Source organism: Pituophis catenifer, unplaced genomic scaffold, assembly GCF_029215685.1.
Source record: "Pituophis catenifer annectens isolate HBS135680 unplaced genomic scaffold, rPitCat1.0.hap2 SCAF_18, whole genome shotgun sequence".
Taxonomy (NCBI): domain Eukaryota; kingdom Metazoa; phylum Chordata; class Lepidosauria; order Squamata; family Colubridae; genus Pituophis; species Pituophis catenifer.
In genome coordinates, this window is record NW_027256898.1 from 3,258,103 (window position 1) to 3,282,437 (window position 24,335).

The 24,335-nt window shown below is 44.4% G+C and overlaps 1 protein-coding gene across 2 annotated transcripts in view; it reads left to right on the forward strand.

Moving 5' to 3' along the window:
• Window positions 1–23,795, forward strand: part of NADK (NAD kinase) — a 46,944-nt gene extending 23,149 nt beyond the window's left edge. Inside the window, exons 1-11 of one of the 2 annotated variants that reach the window (XM_070955994.1) lie at window positions 2,895–3,064; window positions 9,662–9,791; window positions 12,077–12,185; window positions 13,803–13,888; window positions 15,431–15,533; window positions 16,471–16,625; window positions 17,384–17,483; window positions 18,047–18,204; window positions 20,579–20,661; window positions 21,299–21,456; window positions 22,803–23,795. In XM_070955994.1, coding sequence (XP_070812095.1) covers window positions 3,018–3,064; window positions 9,662–9,791; window positions 12,077–12,185; window positions 13,803–13,888; window positions 15,431–15,533; window positions 16,471–16,625; window positions 17,384–17,483; window positions 18,047–18,204; window positions 20,579–20,661; window positions 21,299–21,449 — 1,122 coding nt within the window. In that variant the 5' untranslated portion in view covers window positions 2,895–3,017 and the 3' untranslated portion in view covers window positions 21,450–21,456; window positions 22,803–23,795. Of the gene's footprint in view, window positions 1–2,894; window positions 3,065–9,661; window positions 9,792–12,076; window positions 12,186–13,802; window positions 13,889–15,430; window positions 15,534–16,470; window positions 16,626–17,383; window positions 17,484–18,046; window positions 18,205–20,578; window positions 20,662–21,298; window positions 21,457–22,802 lie in introns of those variants that run through there. The other variant, XM_070955995.1, reaches the window with a different exon arrangement.
• Window positions 23,796–24,335: the final 540 nt, after the last annotated feature.

Genomic DNA, 24,335 nt, shown 5'->3' on the forward strand with positions numbered 1-24,335 from the left:
ATCTTGCTTTGTGTTCAAGGGTCATCCCTCAATAAAACTTTTGCAAGCTGGTAACGGGGCTTGGGGGGGGAAGTCTGCAGAAATTAAGTCAAGTTGGTAAAAGAAAGCGCTGCTTTCAGTGGTTTTGTCTGGTTCCAGTTCGGTGGGTCGTTCACCTAATGGAGATCCTCCTGTGTCTTTATATCATTTTTTGGGCAGGTCTGCTTTCACAGTGAATGGGAGTCTTCTGCGTAGTAGATGATAAAAGTCTGTCTTGAATTATAACTTGTTGTTGAGTTGATGGCTCAGGGTTAGGAACTTCCCTTGTTTCGTAAGCCGGAGAATCCAGAGACGTTGAAAACGGTTTCAAGCCACCCGGGGCATGCTGGAAAAGTAAATTAAAAATAACTTTTTGCGATGGGACCTGAATTGTTTCCCTTTTCAACCAGTGGTGGGTTTCAAAAATTTTCGTTACCAGTTCGGTGGGCGTGGCTAGGTGGGAAGGGGGCATATGACTGAATGGGCGTGGCCAACTTGACATCACTCACGGCCACTCCGTCACATGATCCTCCCACACCTAGCCACGCCCAGAGGAAAAGGCAGGAAAAATATGGGAATTTCCACCTATCTACCCCCACCCTCCCTTCGCCAATCACCCCCGTTCTCCTCCTTTAGTGAAGGAGCTTTCTCCCCCACCACCGCCTCTTTGTTCGGGCTGCTTACCTTCCGTGGCGGCTAGTCCAGAGTCCAGAAGGCAAGCTGACCGGAGTTTTCGGCGGTCCCCAGCCAGCCGCCGCTGATGGAAAGCGGCTGGCAAAGAAGACTCTTTGAGAGCTGCTTTGCAGCTGTGGCGGCTGGCCGCAGGCTGCCAGAAAGTACCGCTGCTGTCGCCGCCATATTCTTTGCGCACGCGCACCCCATTGGACTTGCAAGGCAATGGGATATGCGTGCGCGATGAACATGATGGCCGGGGTGAGTGAGCGGTGACTGGGGGACCAGATCAGGGGTGTGGCCGGCCAGCCATCGCTACCGGTAAAGCAACCGACGACAAATCATCGCTACCGGTTCTCCCAAACCAGTGCGAACCGTAGCAACCCACCACTGTTTCCATCCCTTGAATTTTCCAGAGATGGAAACCTTGCGGGATAGCCTCTTGATGCCACAAGTTCTTCCTCCAGGTGCCTTAAATACAACAGACATACCGTACTTGGCCTGTTCTCACAAGCGTCGAGACCAGCTATGCAAAACCGCCACAGATCTCGGAGAAAACCTGGTCCCGTGCTAATCTGTTGGGGAAGTCCCCATTTATTCTGGCGTGGTTAGCTGGCTGAGCTGTGAAGTCAAATTGAGGCTAAATTCAACAAGCGTAGCCTCAGCCACCCAATTCCATCTACATTGCCACGATCCAGGGGAGTTATTCGGACCAGACCTTAACTTCCCATCGCTTTCTGTAGCTGCTGGGTCTCGCTCTCCCACCCCCTGGGAAAGTTGCCGGCATTGAGCGGGTTGTTAGATCCACTCAGATCCAGTCCTGAGGTTTGGCATCTTGGTTTTGTTTTGTGTGTTTTCTCCTCTCTTGGCAATTTAAACTTCCTCCTCGTTCTCTCATTTCTCCGCTCCTTCGAAACAATTCGCAACGAAGACAAGGGCGCAAAGCGGAGCCGATTGTGGTCAGGCAGGCCGGACCGTCAGAGAGAGACAAAGACAAGGGGTTAATATTTGTTGACTCGCCCGAACCGCACGCAATCCGTGTCCTTCGTTTCTTCGCCTCTGAGTCAATTGTGGTTTAACTCGGTTTCTCCCCCCCCAACCCCCCCCTTCTTCACCCGAACTCCCCAATCTGCAACAGCACTCCTGGGGCATCCATGAAGGAGCTTCTTCTTCTTATAAATTGATCGATGAACTGGTTCGGGCTCTGCCACTTTACCCGTTCCAGCTGCCTCTTTTCTAATCCCTGCGCTTTTGCAGATTTGCAAGAAAAGAAAATTTTAAAAAAATCACCTACACCTGCTCAAGAGAGCCGAAGCTGACCAACCTCGCAACAAGACAAAAAAAAAAGAGAGAAGGACCGCTACTGACTCAGTCCTTGTCCTGAAAACACGCACACATACATACCTCCTTCCCTCCGTGCCAGGTGACAAGTCAGGCCTTCCCGTGGTTTGGAAGGGTTAAAGGCAGGGTTATTCAACTTCGGACTTGCATCACTCGTTTTTTTTTTTTTTATCACCAGGTTAGAGCAGCTGAGACGTGGAGTGCTCCTCCTCCTTCTCCTCCTCCTCCTCCTCCTCCTCGGGGTTTGTACAATATAATAATGTGTGCTGAGATTAATCCACTGGCCAAGGAGGCTCCGAGCGTTTCTAGACTCGAAAAAGCCGAGCGTGAAACATCCAGGGGGGAAACAAAACTGCCACCAAGAACGAGAGGCATTAGAGCAGCTGAGCGATTCGACTTCCCGGCACTCTTTTCTTTCAGTTTTGGATTTATCTGGCTGATTTTTTTAAATCCACCCGCATTTAACTTCTCCAAATTATTTTCTTTTCCTCCTTAAGAATCCCAGGCTGCCCGTTTTGAGTAGGCAGTAGCGGGCCGTGCCGTCTCTCTGCTTTTAATCTCCCATATGAAGATTAATATGAAGCTGGGGACAGTTGTGGTTTGTTAAGATGCAGAGACGCATCGGAGGTTGATTAAAACTTGTATGTAAACCGCTCTTCGTGCGACAAGAAGTTGGAGGAAGCATAAGGATTTTTTTTTTTTTAATACTTAACACCGAGCACTTTTTCTTTTTCTTTTTTTAATTTTATGATTTGAGAGGTCCTGGATAATTCTTTACGGTGGGGTTTTTTCCCCCCAGAAAACAGCAATATTTATTATTTTTTGGGGTGGGTGTTTCGAATTGAAGCAGGTTTTTTTTTAAAAAAAAAAATGGAAGTTGGACTTAAGCGCGCCGTGTTTCGTCTGAGGTAGCTGTTTGGCTCCCCAAAGATTATTTTGAGGCTCGTTTTTGGCCCTTGGGTTCACCGCGTGCCTGGGAGAGAAGGATGAAGATTTTTCAGCACCGTTCGTTCGGTCGGGCAACCTGGAAGTGGTGAGTCTCGGGAGGGAAGGGAAATCGTCGTGAGTTAGAAAACAGTAGAGAAAGTGAAGAGAAAAAGGATTTTGAGAGCTCTGGCTTTTTGGCAGGAAGGAGTTAATTATGGCTTGTCTTAGGAAAAAGTTACTGGAGTTACTGAAAAGCCGGGTGGATCCATTCGAAATGCTGAATCACATTTTTCTTGCTTCCACCTTGAAGTAAATAGCAGGTTAGGAGGAAAATACCTTGCAGGGTAAAAGTTCTCCGAAGTACAGGTTCTAATTCCCTTTTCTTTCTTTTCATTATATCCCAGTCTTCCTTCCTTCCTTCCTTCCTTCCCTTCCATTATTCTTTCCTTCCTCCCTCCCTCCCCATTATTCCTTCCTTCCTTCCTTCTTTCCCATTATTTTTCCTTCCTCCCCTCTTCCCTTCCTTCCTTCCTATTATTCTTGCTTTCCTCCCTCCCCTTCTCTTCCTCCCTTCCTCCCTCCCATTATTCTTTCCTTCCTCCCTCCCTCCCCTTCTCTTTCCTTCCTTCCTTCCTTCTTTCCCATTATTTTTCCTTCCTCCCCTCTTCCCTTTCTTCCTTCCCATTATTCTTTCCTCCCTCCCTCCCCCCCCTTCTCTTCCTTCCTTCCTTCTTTCCCATTATTCTTTCCTTCCTTCCTTCCCTCCCTCCCTTCCTTCCTTTCTGATTTTTTCTGCTTGGAAGAATATAGGGAGCACGATGTAAAAAGTTAAAAAAAACAAGTTCAATGTTCCATGTTTTGTTTTTAAAACACAGTTGGATGATGGTTAATTTCTTTCTTTGTTGAGTTTGGGGTGTTGTAGCCTGCCTGTGTCTTCTGTGCAGCTTTAAAGCAGGGTTTTATAATCACCTTTTGGAGGTTATGTAAGGTGGTAGAGGGATGGCTTAGGATTTATCCTGAGTTCATGACCAAGACCTTCTGGCTTTCTTAGAAACAGAAAAACAAATTTCTATCCAGAGTGGAAGTCTTGCTTGAAGAGAGCACATAGGATTGGCTATTGATTTATTTTATTTTTGAACATTTTTATCTCCTGCTTTTTACTGATAAAACAGCCTGGGGAAAATATTTGTCTAATATTTTGTAAGTGATAACCTAACTGGAATGATTCTAAATTGCAACATCACATTTAGTTAATTGTTAATATAATACAGGGAGAACTATACTGAGTTAGAATGAAGAATTCTTTAATTCCTGCCCTAGAAATCATGGGTTTAGTTCAGTAGAATTCTTGTGTGTGAGAGAGATAAATAGATCAGATAGATAGATAGATAGATAGATAGATAGATAGATAGATAGATAGATAGACAGACAGACAGACAGACAGACAGACAGACAGACAGACAGACAGACAGATAATGGACAGACAGACAGACAGACAATTTGCCACCGTATAATTAATATATATGTCTAATTGCCACTGCTAGCAAATTTAATTTTCTCTTTTAAAACTAATTGGGTGACCATATTGTAGCATGGAGTTCCCCAGTTTGCAGCCTGCAAAGAAATTGTCACTTTTTTTTTTTTTTTAAATATACTTTATTAAATTTTGTCATTAATTGTCACTTTTCATCTCCATTGAATAAGAAACCCAGGCTAATTTCTTTTCTCCACACGCAGAAAGGTTTTACAACAAATATCAAAGATTAAGCATATAATATCTTTCCTCTTAACCTTTGGCTTGTATTCATAAATAACCAGATCCACCCCAGGCTAAACATATTTGCAAAAGAAAAAAGAAAAGAAAAAAGAGAAGAGAAGAGAAGAGGAAAAGAAAAAAGAAAAGAAAAGAAAAGAAAAGAAAAGAAAGAAGAATGCATAAGAATGCAGTTAATTTTAAAATTAAGAACTGCCCCCCCCCCGTTTTTTTTTCTTAATGTGCTAAATGAAACTTTTTGCTAAGTGATAAGAAAACTGGTTTGATAGTAAGCCTGTGCTTGATGGCAAAACATTCACAGCTCTAGGCTGGCCTGCTTCTCAAAAGAGACATCAAAATTGCGTGAGAAAAAGGAGATTTTTTTTTTACCGCTGTGATTTCCCTGTTTATCAGATTGTCAACCGGAACGCAAAGTCCTTGGGAGAATCCTTGCATTGTTACGTTCGCTCCCTTCCCAACAGAATTTACTAAGCCGATCTCAGATTCCTCGGGTCGATCACTTCTAGGCTTGTGGAAGTGTGACAGTTAACACAATCTACCAGCCCTTTTGACAAACCTACAACTTCTAGAGCCAAGATGTTCCACTGATTAATTAACAGAATAAGAGACAAGGGCAAAACTCACCCAACAACCATAAATTTGGCAGTCAATTGCGATCGTAAATTGAGGACTACCTGTAACGAAGACGCTTTGATTATTTCCCACAATTGGGTTGTCTCTCATCTATCAGTTATGGGAATCGGCTACCTCCAGTACGGTTCCTGGCTTCAGAAGAGACAAATTTATTGAGGGATAAGGTAAAGGTAAAAGTTCCCCTCGCGCATATATGCTAGTCGTTCCCGACTCTAGGGGGCGGTGCTCATCTCTGTTTCAAAGCCGAAGAGCCAGTGCTGTCCGAAGACGTCTCCATGATCATGGGGCCGGCATGACTCAACGCCAAAGATGCACAGAACGCTGTTACCTTCCCACCAAAGGTGGTCCCTATTTTTCTACTTGCATTTTTTACGTGCTTTCGAATTGCTAGGTTGGCAGAAGCCGGGACAAGTCATGGGAGCTCACCCCGTTACGTGGCGCTAGGGATTTGAACCGCTGAACTGCCGACCTTTCAATTGACAAGCTCAGAGTCTTAGCCACTGAGCCATCGCGTCCCTATTGAGGGATACTTATCCTAAAAGCTAGTCTGGGCTTTTATTCTAATATGATATGTTATGGATGTAGAATTGCAAAAAAAAACCTAAACTCAGCTTCCAATGTCTTTGCCTTGGGGATTGGAAGTTAGTATGAATCTGGCTAATCATTTCACTGGTTTAGATCATCTCTTAAGAGCTGAATTTTAATATATCCCTAACCTTCTTGCTAGGGACGTGGTGGCTCAGTGGTTAAGATGCTGAGCTTGTCGATCAAAAGGTCGGCAGCTCAGCGGTTCGAATCCCTAGTGCCGCGTAACGGGGTGAGCTCCCGTTCCTTGTCCCAGCTTCTGCCAACCTAGTAGTTCGAAAGCACTTAAAAAATGCAAGTAGAAAAACAGGGACCACCTTTGGTGGGAAGGGAACAGCTTTCCGTGCGCCTATGGCGTTGAGCCATGCCGGCCACGCGACCACGGAGACGTCTTCGGACAGCGCTGGCTCTTCGGCTTTGAAACAGAGATGAGCACCGCCCCCTAGAGTCGGGGATGAGTAGCACGTATGTGCGAGGGAATCTTTTCCTTTAACCTTCTTGCTGGGAAGTCTATGGTCAGATCTGAAAGCATCTAGCCATGTCCTACTGCCTTTATTGCAAGTATTTTAGGGACATGCGCTATAAACTTTATTTCATATCTTTAAAAAAAAAAAAAAAACCACGAATCTGTTGAGTCCATGCTTAGATTTTCCAAATCGGCATTGACTTCACCTCTTGAGTAGGGGGTTGGACTACAAGATCTCCGAGGTCCCTTCTGACTCTTGTTATTCTGTTATTTGTGACAGAGATGTGTGCCTTTTTTCCCCCTAAAACAAAGCTTATCTCCAGGATTTAAAGGATCACTTAAAACACTCCATCCAAGAGAACAGCAAGCTTCCTTGTCAACATCTCAACCCTAGAAAAGGAGCGAATTTAAATCACGTGTGATTTTTTTTTTTTTTTTTTTTTTTTTGATAACAGCTCCTGGCTTACAATAGCGCTTCTGTCTTTACGCAGCGGCCTGTCAAGAGACGGGCAGCAGAAAAGTTCGCGTACCACGGCGTTCGATGCTGCTTCGCCGTCTCTGCTTTAATCGCCTCCAATAAGAGGGAGCCTGTGTCTTCCTTCCTCATTGCTCCACAGTCCACTCCCAAATGTGCTTTGCGTGGGAACGGTGCGTGGGGTTAACCTGTTGGACGACCGGCAATCAGAAAGTTGTGGGAACACCTTCCCTTGTTTGACGCATTTGTCCATTGCATAAGAGCCGGAGACTTTGGCGTGGCACCAACATGGGTGTTTGGCAGCTGGAATATCCCATGGGGAGTTCATCTGCCTAGGGCAGTGTTTCCCAACCTCTGCAATTTGTATGATGGGTGGACTTCAACTCCCAGAATTCCACCTGCTGGCAATAGGGCATTGTGGGAGGTGTGTATGGAATCTGGCCAGGATGCCAAAAGTTTGGAAATCACTAGCCGGTCGGCTGAACGCAGTGCGCTCTAAAGGATGGGTGAGCAAACAGATTGAATACATAAATCAAACGGGGTGGGTTTAAACTCATTTTGTAACTCTTGGGAATTTTTTTTTTTGCTAAAGGGCCGCTTTGCAGACTTGAACTCGGGGCCCTGTCTAACAAAAGGAAATTCAGCGGTGGGAAAAGTAAGGTTCTACATTGAGGCAGTCAAACAGGAATAATATAGGTGATAACCTGGCTCAATAGTGATGACTGTGAGAGGGATCCCGGAATCCTAGTGGACAAGCACTTAAATAGGAGCCAGCCTTGTGCTGCAGCAGCGAAAAAGGCCAACGCAATCCTAGGCTGCAGAAACAGAAGGATAGAATCAAGATCACATGAGACCACTTTAAAATGCCTTGGTAAGGCCACACTTGGAATCCTGCATCCAGTTTTGGTCGCCACGATGTAAAAAAAAATCTGGAGACTCTAGAAAGAGTGCAGAGAAGAGCCACAAAGAGGATTAGGGGACTGGAGGCTAAAACATATGACGAACGGTTGCAGGAACTGGGTATGTCTAGTTTAATGAAAAGAAGGACCAGGGGAGACAGGATAGCAGTCTTCTAATATCTCAGGGACTGCCCCAAAGAAGAGGGAGTCAAGCTATTCTCCAAAGCACCTGAGGGCAGGACAAGAAGCAACGGGTGGAAACGAATCAAGGAGAGAAGATACTTGTAGAACTAAGGAGAAATTTCTTGACAGTGAGAACAATTAATCTGTGGAACAACTCACCTCCAGAAGTTGTGAATGCTCCAACACTGGAAGTTTTTAAGTAGATTGGATAACCATTTGTCTGAAGTAGTGTCGGGTTTCCTGCCTAAGCAGGGGGTTGGACTAGAAGACCTCTAAGGTCCCTACCAACTCGCTCATTCTGTCACTCTTTGACCAAAAGGTGTGCCTTTTTCTCTAAAACGTAGCTTATCTCCAAGATTGAAGGTTTCTGTCCTCTTGGAGCAGGACAGGCCCTGCGGACAGATGGGGGACCAAATGCATGAGGCACAGGTTCTTGAACAAATCAGTCGAGAATCTCCCACTGGATAAACTTTTCAAACGCCAAGCATTCGAGAGCCCTGACTTTCTCTGAATTATTTGCTTTCAGTATTAACAAGAAACAAGGTAGAATGCTGGGAAATTCCTAAATCGGAGCCGAGGGTGCGTGTTTGTACGAGTGACACTCTCATTATATAAAACGTGGAATTTTTTTTGCTTTTAAAAAGCCCCAGAGGGACACGTGATTCAGGCCTGTAAAAAAAATAAAATAAAAATCAGCTGTTTAAAAGCCCTTCCTCCCCTTCGGTGTTCTTTTTTTAAACTCAGCCTAGGGAAATTCACATTTCAATCTATCCTTGGAAAATTCTACTTCTGGTGCCAAAGAAAAACCAGCAGGCAAAGGAGAAACTACGTGTGTGTGTAGTTAATCCCACTGGTTCTTTTTATTTTTATTTTTTATTTTTTGCAACAATTTGAGCGTCCTGGTCTTGTCTGTCATCTGCACCTCTATAACTGTCTGGTTTGGTTCTGCAACCCAACAAGACAGACAGAGACTTCAGAGGATCATTAGAACTGCAGAAAAAAACATGGCTACCAACCTGCCTTCCATGGAGGATCTGTCTACTGCACGAGTCAAAAAGAGGGCTGGGAAAATATTTACAGACCCCTCACATCCTGGACATAAACTGTTTCAACTCCTATCCTCAAAATGATGCTACACACCAGAACAACTAGACACAAGGACAATTTTTCCCCCCGAACTCTGCTAAACAAATAATTCCTTCAACATGTCGAACTATTCACTAAGTCTGCATTACTACCCTGTTTCCCCCAAAATAAGACATCCCCTGATAATAAGCCCAATCGGGCTTTTGAGCACATGGCAATAAGGACAAGCGCTTATTTCAGGGTTCCAAAAAAAATATAAGACAGGGTCTTATTTTCGGGGAAACACAGTATTACTATTAGTCTTCTCACCGTTCCTATCACCCATCTCCTCCCGCTTATGATGGCATGACCGTAACTTTGTTGCTGGTATCCTTACGATTTATATTGATATTGATTACTTCCTAGTATGATCTGATTGCTTATTTGTACCCCATGACTATCATTAAGGGTTGTCCCTTATGATTCTTGACAAATGTATCTTGTCTTTTTATGTACACTGAGAGCTTATGCACCAAAGACAAATTCCTTGGGTGTCCAATCACACTTGGCCAATAAACAATTCTATTCTATTCTATCTATTCTATTCTGCTGTCTTCCCACAGGCACATTCAGGATCCGGCAAGCCAGCGGTTGACATGGAACAAACCCCCGAAAAGTGTCCTTGTGATCAAAAAGATCCGAGACGCCAGTCTTCTGCAGCCCTTCAAAGACCTCTGCATTTATTTGACCGAGGTGAGCTGGATTTCATTCTGTCCTTCTCTCTCTCTCTCTAATGCTGGATTTTTCCCGTTGGTGCAGAGATATCCCTGGGATCTCGGAAGACCGGAAGATCACATCCAATTTTTGGTCACCGCGATGTAAAAAAAAAAGATAAGCATTAGAAATACAGGCTGTCCTCGACTTACAACAGTTCACTTAGTGACCGTTTGAAGTTACGACAACTGAGAAGCGCTTTTCACAGTTACGACCATTGCAGCCTCCCCGTGGTCGTGTGATTTACATTCAGATGCTTGGCAACTGATTCATATTTATGACGGTTACAGCGTCCCTGGGTCACGCAATCCCCTTTTGCGATGTTCCGACAAGCCAAAGTCAACAGGGAAGCCCGATTCGCTTAACAACCGTGTTGCTAATTTAAGAACAGCAGGGCTTCGCTTAACAAATGTGGCAAGAAATGGCTTAAAATGGACAACTTTCAGAATGCGATGTAATCCTTTCCCCAGTCTTTAAACATAAATCTCGACTGAAAAGTGATATGTTGACTGTTGATAGGCCCGAAGGTGCTTTTTCAAGAGGACTTCCTTGATTTTTCCTTGAAGAAGTTTCGCTTCTCGTCTAAGGAATCTCTTCAGAACTGAAGAAGCTTCTTGGATGAGAAGCGAAATGTCTTCATTGCCATTCTTTGGGACAACTATGATTTGGATGCCTGACAATCTCCATGGGCATTGACTGTTGATTCAATTCCCCGATCTCCCAAGCAAGAAAGAATAACTACAAATGCACATGAAGAAGCTTCTTGGACGAGAAGCGAAACGACTTCAAAAGAAAAAAAAAACAAGCCTCCTGAAAAAGCACCTTTGGGACAACCAGGACCTGGATGACGGAGAATCTCTATAGGCCAGGAGTCAGCAACCTGTGGCTCTGGAGCCGCATGTGGCTCTTTCATCCCTCTGCTGTGGCTCCCTGTTGCTGGTCGGCTCCACAATCAATAGGGCTTTCGGTTAGGACAGATAGCAGAAAAAGGATGCCATGCTAGGAAGAAACTCTATGGTGGGAGAACCGGACTTCCGGTCAGCAGAGGAGAAAGGACACCGCGCTAGGAAGAACCGGACTTCCGGCCAGCTCCAGAATTGAACGGGGGCTTCCGGTTAAGACTTTCGTGGCTCTTTGAGTGTTTAAGGTTGCCGACCCCTGCTATAGACGTTGACTGTTGATTCAATTCCCCGATCTCCCGACCAAGAAAGAAATTAACTTACACACGCCCAGAGGTTCCTTTGCCACCCAAGATGGCAGCTGATAAAGTTTGCGCCTTAATGTGGATGAACCACTCGGGCTCTTGGTTAAAATGCATGCCCTACATACCTGCCATATTAAATAAATCTCATTTTCTAGATTCATTCATTCGGCAAATATCTTTGCTGTTCAATGCCCAAAGAATTCCACACAGTTCTTTTGCCCGGCTTATTGTCTTTGGAGATTCTCAGTCATTCAGGTCATGGTTGTCCTAAAGGTGTTTTTTTTCAAGAGGCGACTGGACTTTCTGTTTTTTTTTTTTTTTTAATTTGATTTATATGCCGCCCTTCTCCGGAGACTCAGGGCGGCTTACAGTGCGTTAAGCAATAGCCTTCATACTTTTGTATATTTATACAAAGTCAGCTTATTGCCCCCACAAACTGGGTCCTCATTTCACCTACCTTAGAAAGGATGGAAGGCTGAGTCAACCTTGAGCCTTGGAGAGATTCGAACCAGCAGTAAATTGCAGGCAGCTGTGTTAATAACAGGGTGTGTAGACCACTGTACTATCAAGGCTCTTTGAAGATGTTTCTCTTCTCCTCCAAGAAGCTTCTTCAGCTCTTTCCCTGGCTTGATTTAACATACCCTGTTTCCCTGAAAATAAGACCTCCCCTGATAATAAGCCCAATCGAGCTTTTGAGCGCATGCATTAAAATAAGCCTCCCCCCCGAAAATAAGCCCTCCCTGAAAATATTTAAACGCAGAGCTGGAAATCAGGTAAGACGGCAAGAGGAGCCCCGTCTTGCTCCACGTGCCCCAAAATAATAAGACCTCCCCGAAAATAAGGCCAAGCGCTTATTTCGGGGTTCAAAAACATATAAGACAGTGTCTTATTTTCAGGGAAATACGGTACTTAATTAACCAGCGTTGAAACTATGCTCGGCAAGCTATGGTGAACACAGCCAGCAATTCTTTGATTGACCTGGTTCAGTGGAACCGTTGAAGATCACTGAAGAGTTTTTTGTTGTTGTTGTTGTTGACTTGTTTATGTTGACTTGTTCCAGGTGAACAACATGCTGGTTTACGTGGAGAAGAAAATCCTAGAAGATCCAGCCATCATGAACGATGAGAGTTTTGCGTCGGTGAAGAAGCGGTTTTGCACTTTCAGTGAAGGTATTTAGGAGCTTCCAGGTGGATCAAAAGGACTGGTGCACCTCTTCCCACCTAGTATCCTGTTTTCCCGAAAATAAGATCCAACCAGAAAATAAGCCCTAGCATGATTTTTTCAGGATGCTCGTAATATAAGCCCTACCCCAAAAATAAGCCCCAGTTAAGATTGTTAGCCAGATGGATGCATTTAGTACCGTATTTTCCTCAAAAATAAGACCCAACCAGAAAATAAGCCCTAGTATGATTTTTCAGGATGCTCGTAATATAAGCCCTACCCCAAAATAAGCCCCAGTTAAGATTGTTAGCCAGATGGATGCATTTAGTACCGTATTTCCCCCAAAATAAGACCTAACCATAAAATAAGCCCTAATGAGTCTTTTGGAGCAAAAAAATTAATATAAGACCCGGTCTTATATTCGGGGAAACACAGTAGGAAGTCTACGGAAATGAAAAATCAGAAAGATAGTAAGGGTGGTCCTCAGCTTACGGCCGGGCGATTACAATGGGCCCGCAAAAGGCTACTTACAACCTGGTTCAAAGATCCTATGTAGGCCACACTTGAGGCACTGGACAACCAGCCCATCTCTACAATGGTGGGCTGGTTGCAATGCCGTGCAGTCATGTGACCACAATTCATGATGGTATTGCAGGAAATTGGCGGAGTGGTGCGGTGGCCTAGAGGTGGAGCTCTCGCCTCACAATCAGGAGGGCCGTGAGTTCGATCCTAGGTAGAGGCAGATATTTATCTCTCTGGGCACAATGAGAATATATATTTGCTGAACAAAACTCTGCACTGGCGACAGGAAAGGCATCCGGGCCAATTAAAACACTCTGCTAGCTCCATTCAGTTGCCCAAGACTCCACCCCGCAAGGGGATTACGGGGTTGTTAAAAAATGGTGATTGCAGATAATTGGCATTTATTTCCAGTTTCCAGCAAAATCAGCCCATAGTGAACAAAGGGTTCACTCAATGACTTAACGGCAGAAAATGTCATAAAATCAGGCCCAGTCATGTGGTGACCTGCTTTACACCTATCACAACGTACAACTTTAAATGCGGAGCTCTGTTATGGTCATAACTCAAGGACTGCCTGTATATGGAGATATATCAATTCTAAGGGAGAAATAGCAGTGGTGAAATCCATATTTTTTTACTAATGCTTCTGTGGGCGTGGCTTGGTGGGTGTGGTGTGGCTTGGTGGGTGTGGCAGGGGAAGGGTACTGCAAAATCCCCATTCCCATCCCACTCGGCCAGCCAGAGGTGGTATTTGCCGGTTCTCCAAACTGCTCAAAATTTCCGCTACCGGTTCTCCAGAACCTGTCAGAACCTCCTGGATTTCATCCCTGGGAAGTAGGTAGGATTCTTGTCACCTTATCCCATTTTTCTCAACAAATCTTATTAAAGAAGAGTCCATAAGACGCCGGGCTTGGAAAGAATAATTTTTTGATGTCAAAAATTGCCAAACAGCCCCTCCGTGTATGTTATTAAATAGCCGCGGTTAAAACAGGACCAGATGAAAAGGGTATTTTATTCTGGCATCCGGCTGTATCTTTGCTTGTTTAATTGGTAAGATTGAGAACCAAAGATCTTGAAACATTATTTTTTCCTCTTTTTCGTAGATTATGACGATATCTCCGATCAGATAGACTTCATCATCTGCCTGGGCGGAGATGGGACGTTACTGTACGCTTCATCGCTTTTTCCGGTAAGCTCATCTCTCTCCTCTCCAGCCTATTTCTTTACACAGCTTGGACAACTTCCGTTATCTGCAGTTAACGTGTTCAGGTGTCCTTTTTGGCATTCTCTGCCCCCACCCCCACCCCCGGCTTATTATGGGTTCACTTTCTATCCCTTTCCACAATGGTTAAATACCTTATGAGCTCAAATACCCATTTATTATTAAAAGAAAAAAGAACCATACAAGAATGGAATGGAATGGAATGGAATGGAATGGAATGGAATGGAATGGAATGGAATGGAATGGAATGGAATAGAATAGAATAGAATAGAATAGAATAGAATAGAATAGAATAGAATAGAATAGAATAGAATAGAATAGAATTCTTTTATTGGCCAAGTGTGATTGGACACACAAGGAATTTGTCTTTGGTGCATACGCTCTCTGTGTATATAAAAAGACAAGATACATTCATCAAGAATCATAAGGTACAACACTTAATGATAGTCATAGGGTACAAATAAACAATCAGGAAACAATCAATATCAATATAAATCATAAGAATACAAGCAACAATGTTACAGTCATGCAATCATAATTGGGAGGAGATGGGTAATAGGAACGATGAGAAGACTAATAGTAATAGTAATGCAGCCTTAGTGAATAGTTTGACAGTGTTGTGGGAATTAGTTGTTAAGCAGCCTTGTTAAGGAGCCTGGTTTAGCTCAACAGACAGAAGCACTGTAATTTAACACCAGCTGTCTCCAATTAAAGTAAGTTCAATTCTCACCAAGCTCAAGGTTGACTCAGCCTTCCATCCTTTCTAAGGTAGGTGAAATGAGGACCCAGTTTGTGGGGGCAATAAGCTGACTTTGTATAAATATACAAAAGGATGAAGGCTATTGCTTAACGCACTGTAAGCCGCCCTGAGTCTCCGGAGAAGGGCGGCATATAAATCAAATTTAAAAAAAAAAAAAAAAGCAGAGTGATGGCGTTCGGGGAAAAACTGTTGTTGTGTCTAGTAGTTTTGGTGTGCAGTGCTCTATAGCGTTGTTTTGAGGGTAGGAGTAGAAATTTATTCTACCAGACATTGAGGAAAAAAAAAAAAAAGAATCCAGATTAAATTAAACACAGGCAGACGTGTAAAACACAAGGACATTACAGCTATCTTAAATATGCAACAGAAGAGCGAATAGTCATTATTATTATTTTTTTATTCCAACATGGTCTGTCTCCCAGTGACTCTGGGTGGTTTACAAATTCTTAAAAATGGGTTGTTGTTTTTTTTTAAAAAAAGGGAACGGTACAGAAATAACCCCCAAAGCAACACAAGGAAACACAGAAATATGTCTTAAGGGCCGGTGCTTTCTGCAGTGGCTTTGCAAACTTAGCACAGTTAGCTTGGTGTATTTCCTCTGGATTTTGCACTAATTCCCCATTAATGCAAAATAATCCAAGGGCGTTTGTCCCAGATGTAAGAACGGGGACAAAAATGCTCAGAGGATGCAACTCTTTCCCTGTGATTTCTAACACCACCCCCACCCCAATTTCTTTTGTCTTTGCCAACAGAGGAGTGTACCCCCAGTCATGGCTTTCCATTTGGGGTCCCTGGGCTTCCTTACCCCCTTCAATTTTGAGAACTTCCAGTCTCAAGTCACCCAGGTCATAGAAGGTGAGTTCTTAAGGGTCCTTCCATTTCTACGGGCTGCTCCTAAGAGGCGGGGTCTTTTTCTGGGGGGGGGGAGGTGTCGGACGGGTGGATTCTGTCTGCCTCTGCACCGATTAATTCAGGGTCCCCAAAATGCTTTCTGATGTGCTGTCAAGCTACATCACCAATGGGGCATCCTCAGCCTGAATCCCACTTTGTTGCTCTGCTCTCCATTTTGTGATTGATTTGAACAGTGCAAAAAGAAAAAGAGAGAGAGAGAAAGAGAGACAGATAAAGAGACAGAGAGAGAAAGAGACAGAGACAGTGAAAGAGAGAGAGAGACAGAGACAGATAAAGAGACAGAGACAGACTGTGAAAGAGACAGAGAGACAGCAAAAGAGAGACAGATAAAGAGACAGAGAAGTGAAAGAGAGAGAGAGAGAGACAGAGACAGTGAAAGAAAGAGACAGATAAAGAGACAGATAAAGAGACAGAGAGACAGTGTGTGAGAGAGAGAGATAAAGAGACAGTGAAAGAGAGAGAAAAGAAAGAAAGAAAGAAAGAAAGAAAGAAAGAAAGAAGAAAGAAAGAAAGAAACTCCCTCCATGGCAGCCATTTTGTGAGTGTGCCCATGACATGCTTTCAAAATCCCAGATAGATCCCCTTTTAAGATTACACGCCGGGCATGGTGATACAGCATCTACCCTGTAGCAGAAAAGTCCAAATTGATTCAATCTATTTGAAGATTACTGGATGTTTTTGCCATCCAGTAACGCCAATAAAGCCGAGGGACGGTCTGAATTAAACCCGTTCTTCCCAATCGGCTCAGATTGGAAGCAGGTTCTCTGGCTGTATTCTTCCACTAAAGTGGATCGTGTTGGTGGTTATTCAGCGTAGGTCGTTCTTTTACTAATTAGCGTTGCCATTTTAATCCCTTCTTGTCTTTAATTCCTCCCGGCAGGCAACGCGGCCCTCGTTCTCCGAAGCAGGCTGAAGGTGAAGGTGATTAAGGAGCACTGGGAAAAGAAGACCATGATTCAGAATGGGATCGAGGAAAATGGTGTGGTGTCTTCAGGTCTGGAAAAAGAAATGTTTAAACAAGCAATTCAATATCTGGTGGGTATCCTTGGAATGTTATTTTTATTTTAATTTCATTTATTCTTCTCCCCTCCCCTCCCCTCTCCTCCCTCTCCTCTCCTCTCCTCTCCTCTCCTCTCTTCTCCTCCTCTTCTCTTTTCCCTTCCCTTCCCTTCCCTTCCCTTCCCTTCCCTTCTCTTCTCTGTGGTGCGGTGGCCTAGAGATGGAGCTCTCGCCTCACAATCAGGAGGCTGTGAGTTCAATCCTAGGTAGAGGCAGATATTTCTCTCTCTGGGCGCAATGAGAAATATATCTGCTGAACAAAACTCCGCATTGGCGACAGGAAAGGCATCCGGCCAGGAAACACTCAGCTCCATTCAGTTGCCCCGACTCCACCCCGCAAGAGATTACGGCCTCATTTAAAAAAAAAAAAAAAAGGTTTATCTATCTTATTTTATTATTTTCAATTTCTGTATACTCGGCCAAGTCACCCTTCCTTTTCTTTCTCAATATTACTCAGCACGAAGTCGATGAAGATTGAGATTCCTCAAATGAAATGTTCCCCTGTTGAATTGGTTCTAATCTAGACACACACACACACACACACACACACACACACACACACACACACACCTGGGAGTCCTTATACCAGTGTTTTTAACCTTGGTCCCTTTAAGACGGTGGCTGGGGAATTCTGGGAATCGAAGTCCGCCCGTCTTAAAGGAGCCAAAGTTGAAAAGACTGCCTTAGGCCAAGTTGATGAGTTTCATTCGTAATGTCCTTTTTCTGTTGTTCAGGTCTTGAATGAAGTAGTGGTGGACCGAGGCCCTTCCTCATACCTTTCCAACGTGGATGTCTTCCTTGATGGTCACCTTATCACCACTGTGCAAGGCGATGGTAAGCCCACAGAACTGGGGGTCACTATGTCCTCACCAAGCTCCCCAAACACGACAAACCCTCTGAAGTTAACTCAAAAGTTCCTTTATTAGGAGCGCCGGCAGCCCCGGCCAAAAGTTTCTCTCTCACCGCAGGCTAACAAGTCTGTCCGGCAGGGTGATGAATAGTTGTCTGCCACACTTATTCATCTCCGCCCCCTGCCTTTTATTCCCCAGAGCTAGGGTGGGGGCTTCTCTAGCAGCAGTGGTTCTTCCGTCCCGAGGACCGGCTCATAGATTTCCAGTGCTCTCCTCTCCTCTGCTTTCTGCGCATCAGGCACTGGACCCAGCTGTTCCTCCTCTTCCTCATCAGCCACTCCAGATCTGGGGACTGTTGACTCGCCATCTGAGGGCTGATGGACGGCCCAGGCTCTGCCTCTGTCTCTCTCTCTCTGCCAGCTCCATTCCCTCTTCCCCTTGATGCTGACCCTGACTCTCATGCCTCCTCCTCCTCCTCTGATTTGGCTACTGGAGGGGCCTTTCCCATTGTTCTTACGGTAAACGGTGCTCATTTCTTCCCACTAGGTGTCATTGTTTCCACGCCAACTGGCAGCACGGCGTATGCAGCCGCTGCGGGCGCGTCCATGATCCATCCGAATGTCCCTGCCATCATGATTACCCCCATCTGCCCTCATTCCCTCTCCTTCCGGCCCATCGTCGTCCCAGCTGGAGTGGACCTGAAGGTTGGTTGCCATAACAGAGAAACCTTGTGGGGCAGGGCAGGTTTGAGCAGGGAGACCCAACTTCTGTGCTCAGCCACAGGGGAGCACGTGGGTCGTCTTTGAGCCCGTCCTGTAGGAAATGAGCAGGCTGAACTGCAAGGGTTCGTTTAACAGCTGCCTGCAAAAAAAAAGAGAAAAAGTCGTTAAATGAAACGTGGCCCTCTGCTTAATGATCTTGATGGCTTACAGCTGAAATATGGGCTTAATTACAGTTGTAAATTTTCTGGCTCTGCCTTCTCTGTCCCCCATGAATGAACCGAACGGGCCTGTTCCTCACATTAAACCTGCAAAACTAAGCGCATAAGTCACTAACTCTGAAATAGCCAACACAGCTGATTTGGTTCCGTCTAACCCGCCTTTGGGGCTGTAGCCGGCGCGACGAAGGAGATATTTTTGCAATCCCGGCCCCAGCGAACAAGTTTATCTTTTATGTAAGCAAATGAAGCATTAGCAACATGAGCCGCGGTGGCGCAGTGGTTAGAGTGCGGTACTGCAGGCTGCTTCTGCTGCCTGCCGGCTGCCTGCAATTTGGCATTTCGAATCTCACCAGGCTCAAGGCTGACTCAGCCTTCCGTCCTTCCGAGGTGGGTCAAATGAGGATCCAAATTGTCCAGGTGTGCTGACTCTGTAAACTGCTTAGAAAGGGCTGTGAAGCACTGTCTAAGTGCTATTGCGATTAGTCTCCATTCCGGATTTTCTTCCCCCGCCAACCTCTCTCGGCAAAACAGGGAGATTTATAGCCGACGTACGCCGTGTTCCAAACCGTATTTCAGTCCCACAAAGCGAAAAGAGAAGAGCCAAGTCAGGGAAAGCAATTACCGGCTTTATTTGAAGAGTTGGAATCTCTTGAGTTATTGTCGGCATGTTTTGTCTTGGGGAAGGCTGTGTTTTGAAGGGATGAATCATGCTTGAGTCTGGCCCCACCCAAAAGAACCCAGCTGGCACACTTCAGAAATCTCACATCCCTTTTTTGTTTTTAAATTGGTACTGTGTTGTCCTCAAAATAAGACCAGGTCTTATATTTACTTTTGCTCCAAGAAACGCATTAGGGCTTATTTTCTGGTTACCTTATCTTATTTTTGGGGAAATGTGGTACTAAATGCATCCATCTGGCTGACAATCTTAACTGGGGCTTATTTTAGGGGTAAGGCTCATATTACGAACATCTTGAAAAATCATCCTAGGGCTTATTTTCCAGTTGGGTCTTATTTTTTTTTTTTTAATTTGATTTATATGCCGCCCTTCTCCGGAGACTCAGGGCGGCTTACAATGTGCTCAGCAATAGCCTTCATCCTTTTGTATATTTATACAAAGTCAGCTTATTGCCCCCACAAACTGGGTCCTCAATTTACCTCCCTTAGAAAGGATGGAAGGCTGAGTCAACCTTGAGCCTTGGCGAGATTCGAACCTGCAGTAATTGCAGGCAGCTGGTCTTAATAACCAGCTTAATAACAGGGTGCCTTAGACCACTGTACTACCAAGGCTCTTGATTTTCAGGGAAATACAGTACTAAATGCACCCATCTGGCTGACAATCTTAACTGGGGCTTATTTTAGGGATAGGGCTCATATCACGAGCATCCTGAAAAATCAGGGTAGGACTTATTTTCCGGTTGGATCTTATTTTCAGAGAAACAGGGTACGATCGAGAGACCTCTGGATGCAGGTAGTTCTCGACTTATAACCATTCATTTAGTGACTGAAGTTGGACTGAAGAAAAGCGACTTACGGCCATTTTTCACACTTGCAATCCCCTTGGTCACCTGATCAGAAATCAGACGCTTGGCAACTGCTTCATATTTATGACTTTTGCGACCTTCCGACCAGCAAAGGCAACGGGAAAGCCAGATTCGCTTAACGGCTGTGTGAGGGTAGCGATTCATTTAAGAACTCTGCCAGCCAAGGTCGTTAAACAGGGTAAAACTCACTTAACAGCTGTCTTGCTTAGGAACAGAAATTTTGGGCTCCCATTGTGGTCATACGTCGAGGACTAGCTGTATAGACGCTGCTTTGGGTTAAAAGAAGTATGCTGAAATATGCATCAGTCAGAGGTTGGAAGTTAGCATCTTGAGATTAAACCAGTGTTTCTCTAGCTTGTCGATTTTAAGGTGTGTGCGGACTTCAGATTTCAGAATTCCTCAGCCACATCTTAAAGCTGGCTGGGGAATTCTGGGAGTTGAAGTCCACACGTCTTAAAGCTGACTGGGGAATTTAGCACCATGGGTAACATATCACTATCTTATCCAGGACCTCTTCTTTCTCTCAAAAATACTTTTTCATCACAGAATCCAAACTTGGGAATCATATGTCTTTTCCCCCCTCTCTCTCAATCCTAGATCATGCTGTCTCCGGATGCCAGGAATACCGCGTGGGTTTCGTTTGACGGGCGGAAGAGGCAGGAAATCTGCCACGGGGACAGGTGAGGGTGTCCTTCTGGATGAACTCAAAATTGGCCAAAGAAAGGGCTTTTTTCATAAACCAGGGGTCTTGCAACCTTAAACACTCAAACAGCCATTTAGCCCCGTTTCCCACAGAAAAGAAAACACCGGGAGCCACAAAACCCTTCCCGTGCCTGACTATTTCTTGAGCGGCCACAAAACTAGCCTATGTAGTTGAATTAAACGTTCTGTTTTCTTCTGAAACTTTCCTTTTCTTGGATTTATCCATGGTTGGCCTACCGGGGGTTGAAAAGCTCAATAAATCACGTGCCGGCAGGTATCGCATATTGGTAGTTGTGATGCATATTTTGAGTGACAGGGAGATGCAGCAGAGGGTGAAAGAGCCACATGCGGCTCCAGAGCCACAGGTTGCTGACCCCTGTCCTAAACAATCAAGAAATGCCAAAAATGCAGGGGTAAAAAAAGAACAAGGCTCGGCATTCAAAATTGGTTCTTTGGCCTTAGGGAAGAGCTGCTTTTAAGCCACTCTGATTAAAAACCCCAAACAACTGTTCAATTCGAAGCCGTGCAAATATTTTGAGCTGACGAAACGTTTTGGGTTGACCGTTGTCAGCTGGATTTAGTCTTAACCGGCCGTCCTTTTTGGCTTCCTTCTAGCATCAGCATCACAACTTCCTGCTACCCTCTCCCTTCGATCTGCTTCCAAGATCCCGTCAGCGACTGGTTTGAAAGTCTGGCGGAGTGTTTACACTGGAACGTTCGAAAGAAGCAAAATCACTTCGCGGTCGACGAGGAGGAAGAATTTTGAGTGTCGGGTACGCATCGGAAGAAGAGAGAACAAAATGGAACTGTCCTTGTATATAATAAGTATTTGAAGCCTGTAGCCTTTGGGAGTAAACCCACGTACCTCCCCCTTATCCATATATATATATATATAAATAGATAAGGATATATATGGATATATAGATATAGATATATAGATATATGTAGATAGATGGATGGATGAAGATAGATAGATAGATAGATAGATAGATAGATAGATAGATAGATAGATAGATAGATACTCACTCTATGGTATAAATGGATATGTATATATATGTATATATAGATATGTATCTATATGTATATATAGATATGAATATATATATAGATATATTGTGTTTCCCCAAAAATAAGACTCTGTCTTATATTTTTTTTGAACCCCGAAATAAGCGCTTGGCCTTATTTTCGGGGAGGTCTTATTATTTTGGGGCGCGTGGAGCAAGACAGGGCTTGTCTTGCTGTCTTACCTGATTTCCAGCTCTCTCCCTAACCCTAATGAGAGGAAATGGCAGGGACCAGCTGCGCTTGTGTTTAAATATTTTCAGGGAGGGCTTATTTTCGGGGAGGGCTTATTTTAGCACATGCGTTCAAAAGCCCAATTGGGCTTATTATTAGGGGATGTCTTATTTTCGAGGAAACATAGTATATATAGATATATGTAGATAGGTAGATAGATGGAAGGAAGGAAGGAAGGAAGGAAGGAAGGAAGGATGGATGGAGATGGATGGATGGATGGATGGATGGATGGATGGATGGATGGATGGATGTGGATATATTCACACACACAGAGAGATGGATATATATATATATGGATATCTATCTCTGTGTCTAGGTATCTATCTAGCTAGTTACACACCTATAGTTATAGATATAGATATAAAAAGATAGCAGCGTACCTCATATCCTCCTGTTCTGATGATGACTAGCCCTCCTGTTAGTTTCCTGCCTTGTTAAGGAACCTTGAAGACAAGAGGGACAGGCACAACCCTAGCTTACCTGGGCCACGGAAAGAAAGCAGCATTTTTGTGAAAACACGCTGCGTGTCTTCCCGGCAACCCGATTTCACATCTGGCAAGGGAAGCTGTGTTCCCAGGAACGCCATTTGCTCAGTTGGTTCCCAAATCCGTAGCGATGATGGCGGTGAGGACTGGCCGTCGTTTGCAATAAACAGCCTCTTTTCCGTTCTGCAAATTTGCCCACCGTCTCACGACGGCCGCTGTCCGTTCTTCCTTTTCTCCTCTTTCTTCAGTTTACCAAAAAAAAAAAAGAAAGAAAGAAACGGTGTGTTTTGGTTTTCCAGCGGGCCCCTTAGAACTCCTTTTCCCTTTTGTTGTTTCAGTGACAAATTTCTCTATCTGTCTTGTGTGATCCGTCTGTCCTTGAAGGGACCAAGGCAAGCTGGACTGGCTCCTGTTTTTTAAACCCGCTTTTTCGCATCTTCCAAAGTAGTTTTTCTTCAATCTCTTTCGGATGTAAAAAAAACCAAAAAAAAAAAAAAACAGGTGAAGCTTGTAAGGGACGGGTGATGTTTCGCCTTCCCTTTGAAGCGTGTTTTGCGTGAAGACTCTCCTTTTGCTCCTTGCATCTGAAATAATTCCGACTACCCTGTTCCAAATCCATACTTTTTGAGTAAGGCGGGGTTGAAAATCCACCTCAGTCAGAAAGAAAGGAAAGTCAGGAAAAAAAAAAATTGCAGACATTGTGCAGACATTCTTCCAACAAAACTCGACTTTTTCGGTGGTCAGGATTCCTGCAAAATTTGCTCCTTTGAGACTTTTCCCTACAGACTTGACATGGCCAAGCATTGACATGGTAAAAAAAAAACGGATGGAGAGAGAGAGTAGAAATCCTGATTTAACCGCTCTCCGAGGACAGTCCTGTAAAATTCTGCCAGGCACGGAAATAGCTAAAAAACTCCTATCCTGTTGCACCTTCCTGATTCACCTGTCGTCGGAGAATCCAGTGTTGCTGAGCTGTTTCCTTCTGGACCACCCAGGGCTGAAGAAGCTGTTTGAGACAAGGCTGCCTTCAGTGAGTTTTTAAGCCCCTAAGGACTCAAGGCTGTTACTGATGGGATGGAGGATCCTGATCTCTCCGAGGTCAAACCACTGCAAGAATATCCAGAGGAAGTTAGAAAGAAAAAAAAAAGAAAATCCTTTGCATTTTTCATTTGTCTTCAACATATCGTGTTGTCTTTTTTCTTCTTCTTCTTCTTCCTGTTATTGTATTATCTTATCTTATTGTTGTCTAAGTTTCTATCTCATGAATATGGGGAGAAAAGATAAAAGAGATGGCTTTTACAGAGATTAATAAAGGGAATCTTCCAGAGGAACGGGGAGCATCCGGACTAAAATACTTTTTTTTTAAATTCCTCCACCCGTTAACCCAAACTCCGCTTTGTTTTCGTTCAGGGTGTCCCAGGATAGGACAAAGAGGTCCTTTCCCCTTCAATTCCTTCAATTCCAAAGAACTGATCATCAGAACTCTTTGATTTAGAAAAGATGACATTTTTTTTTTTTAATCCCTGGAAGTTCAAAGCTAAGAGGTTACGAAGGCAGTACGATAGCCTGATTTTTTTTTTTCCTTGCAGGAAATGAGTTTGCTACACTCTCACATTTGATTATTTTTGAAAACAGGAATCTCTTAAATTGATTTTTTTTTTTAATGGGGTAGCTGCTTGCTCCCTTGATCACTCTGTCTGGTGGAAATAAGAGCGTAGGTCCGTGATGGTGAACCTATGGCACATGTGCCAGAGGTGGCACACAGAGGCCTCTCTGTGGGCATGTGCACTGTCACCAGCTTCTGGTTTCTGGCGCGCTAGCTGGTCTTTGTGGGTGCCGGAAAAAAGCCTGAAAGTGCCCCAAAACTAGGC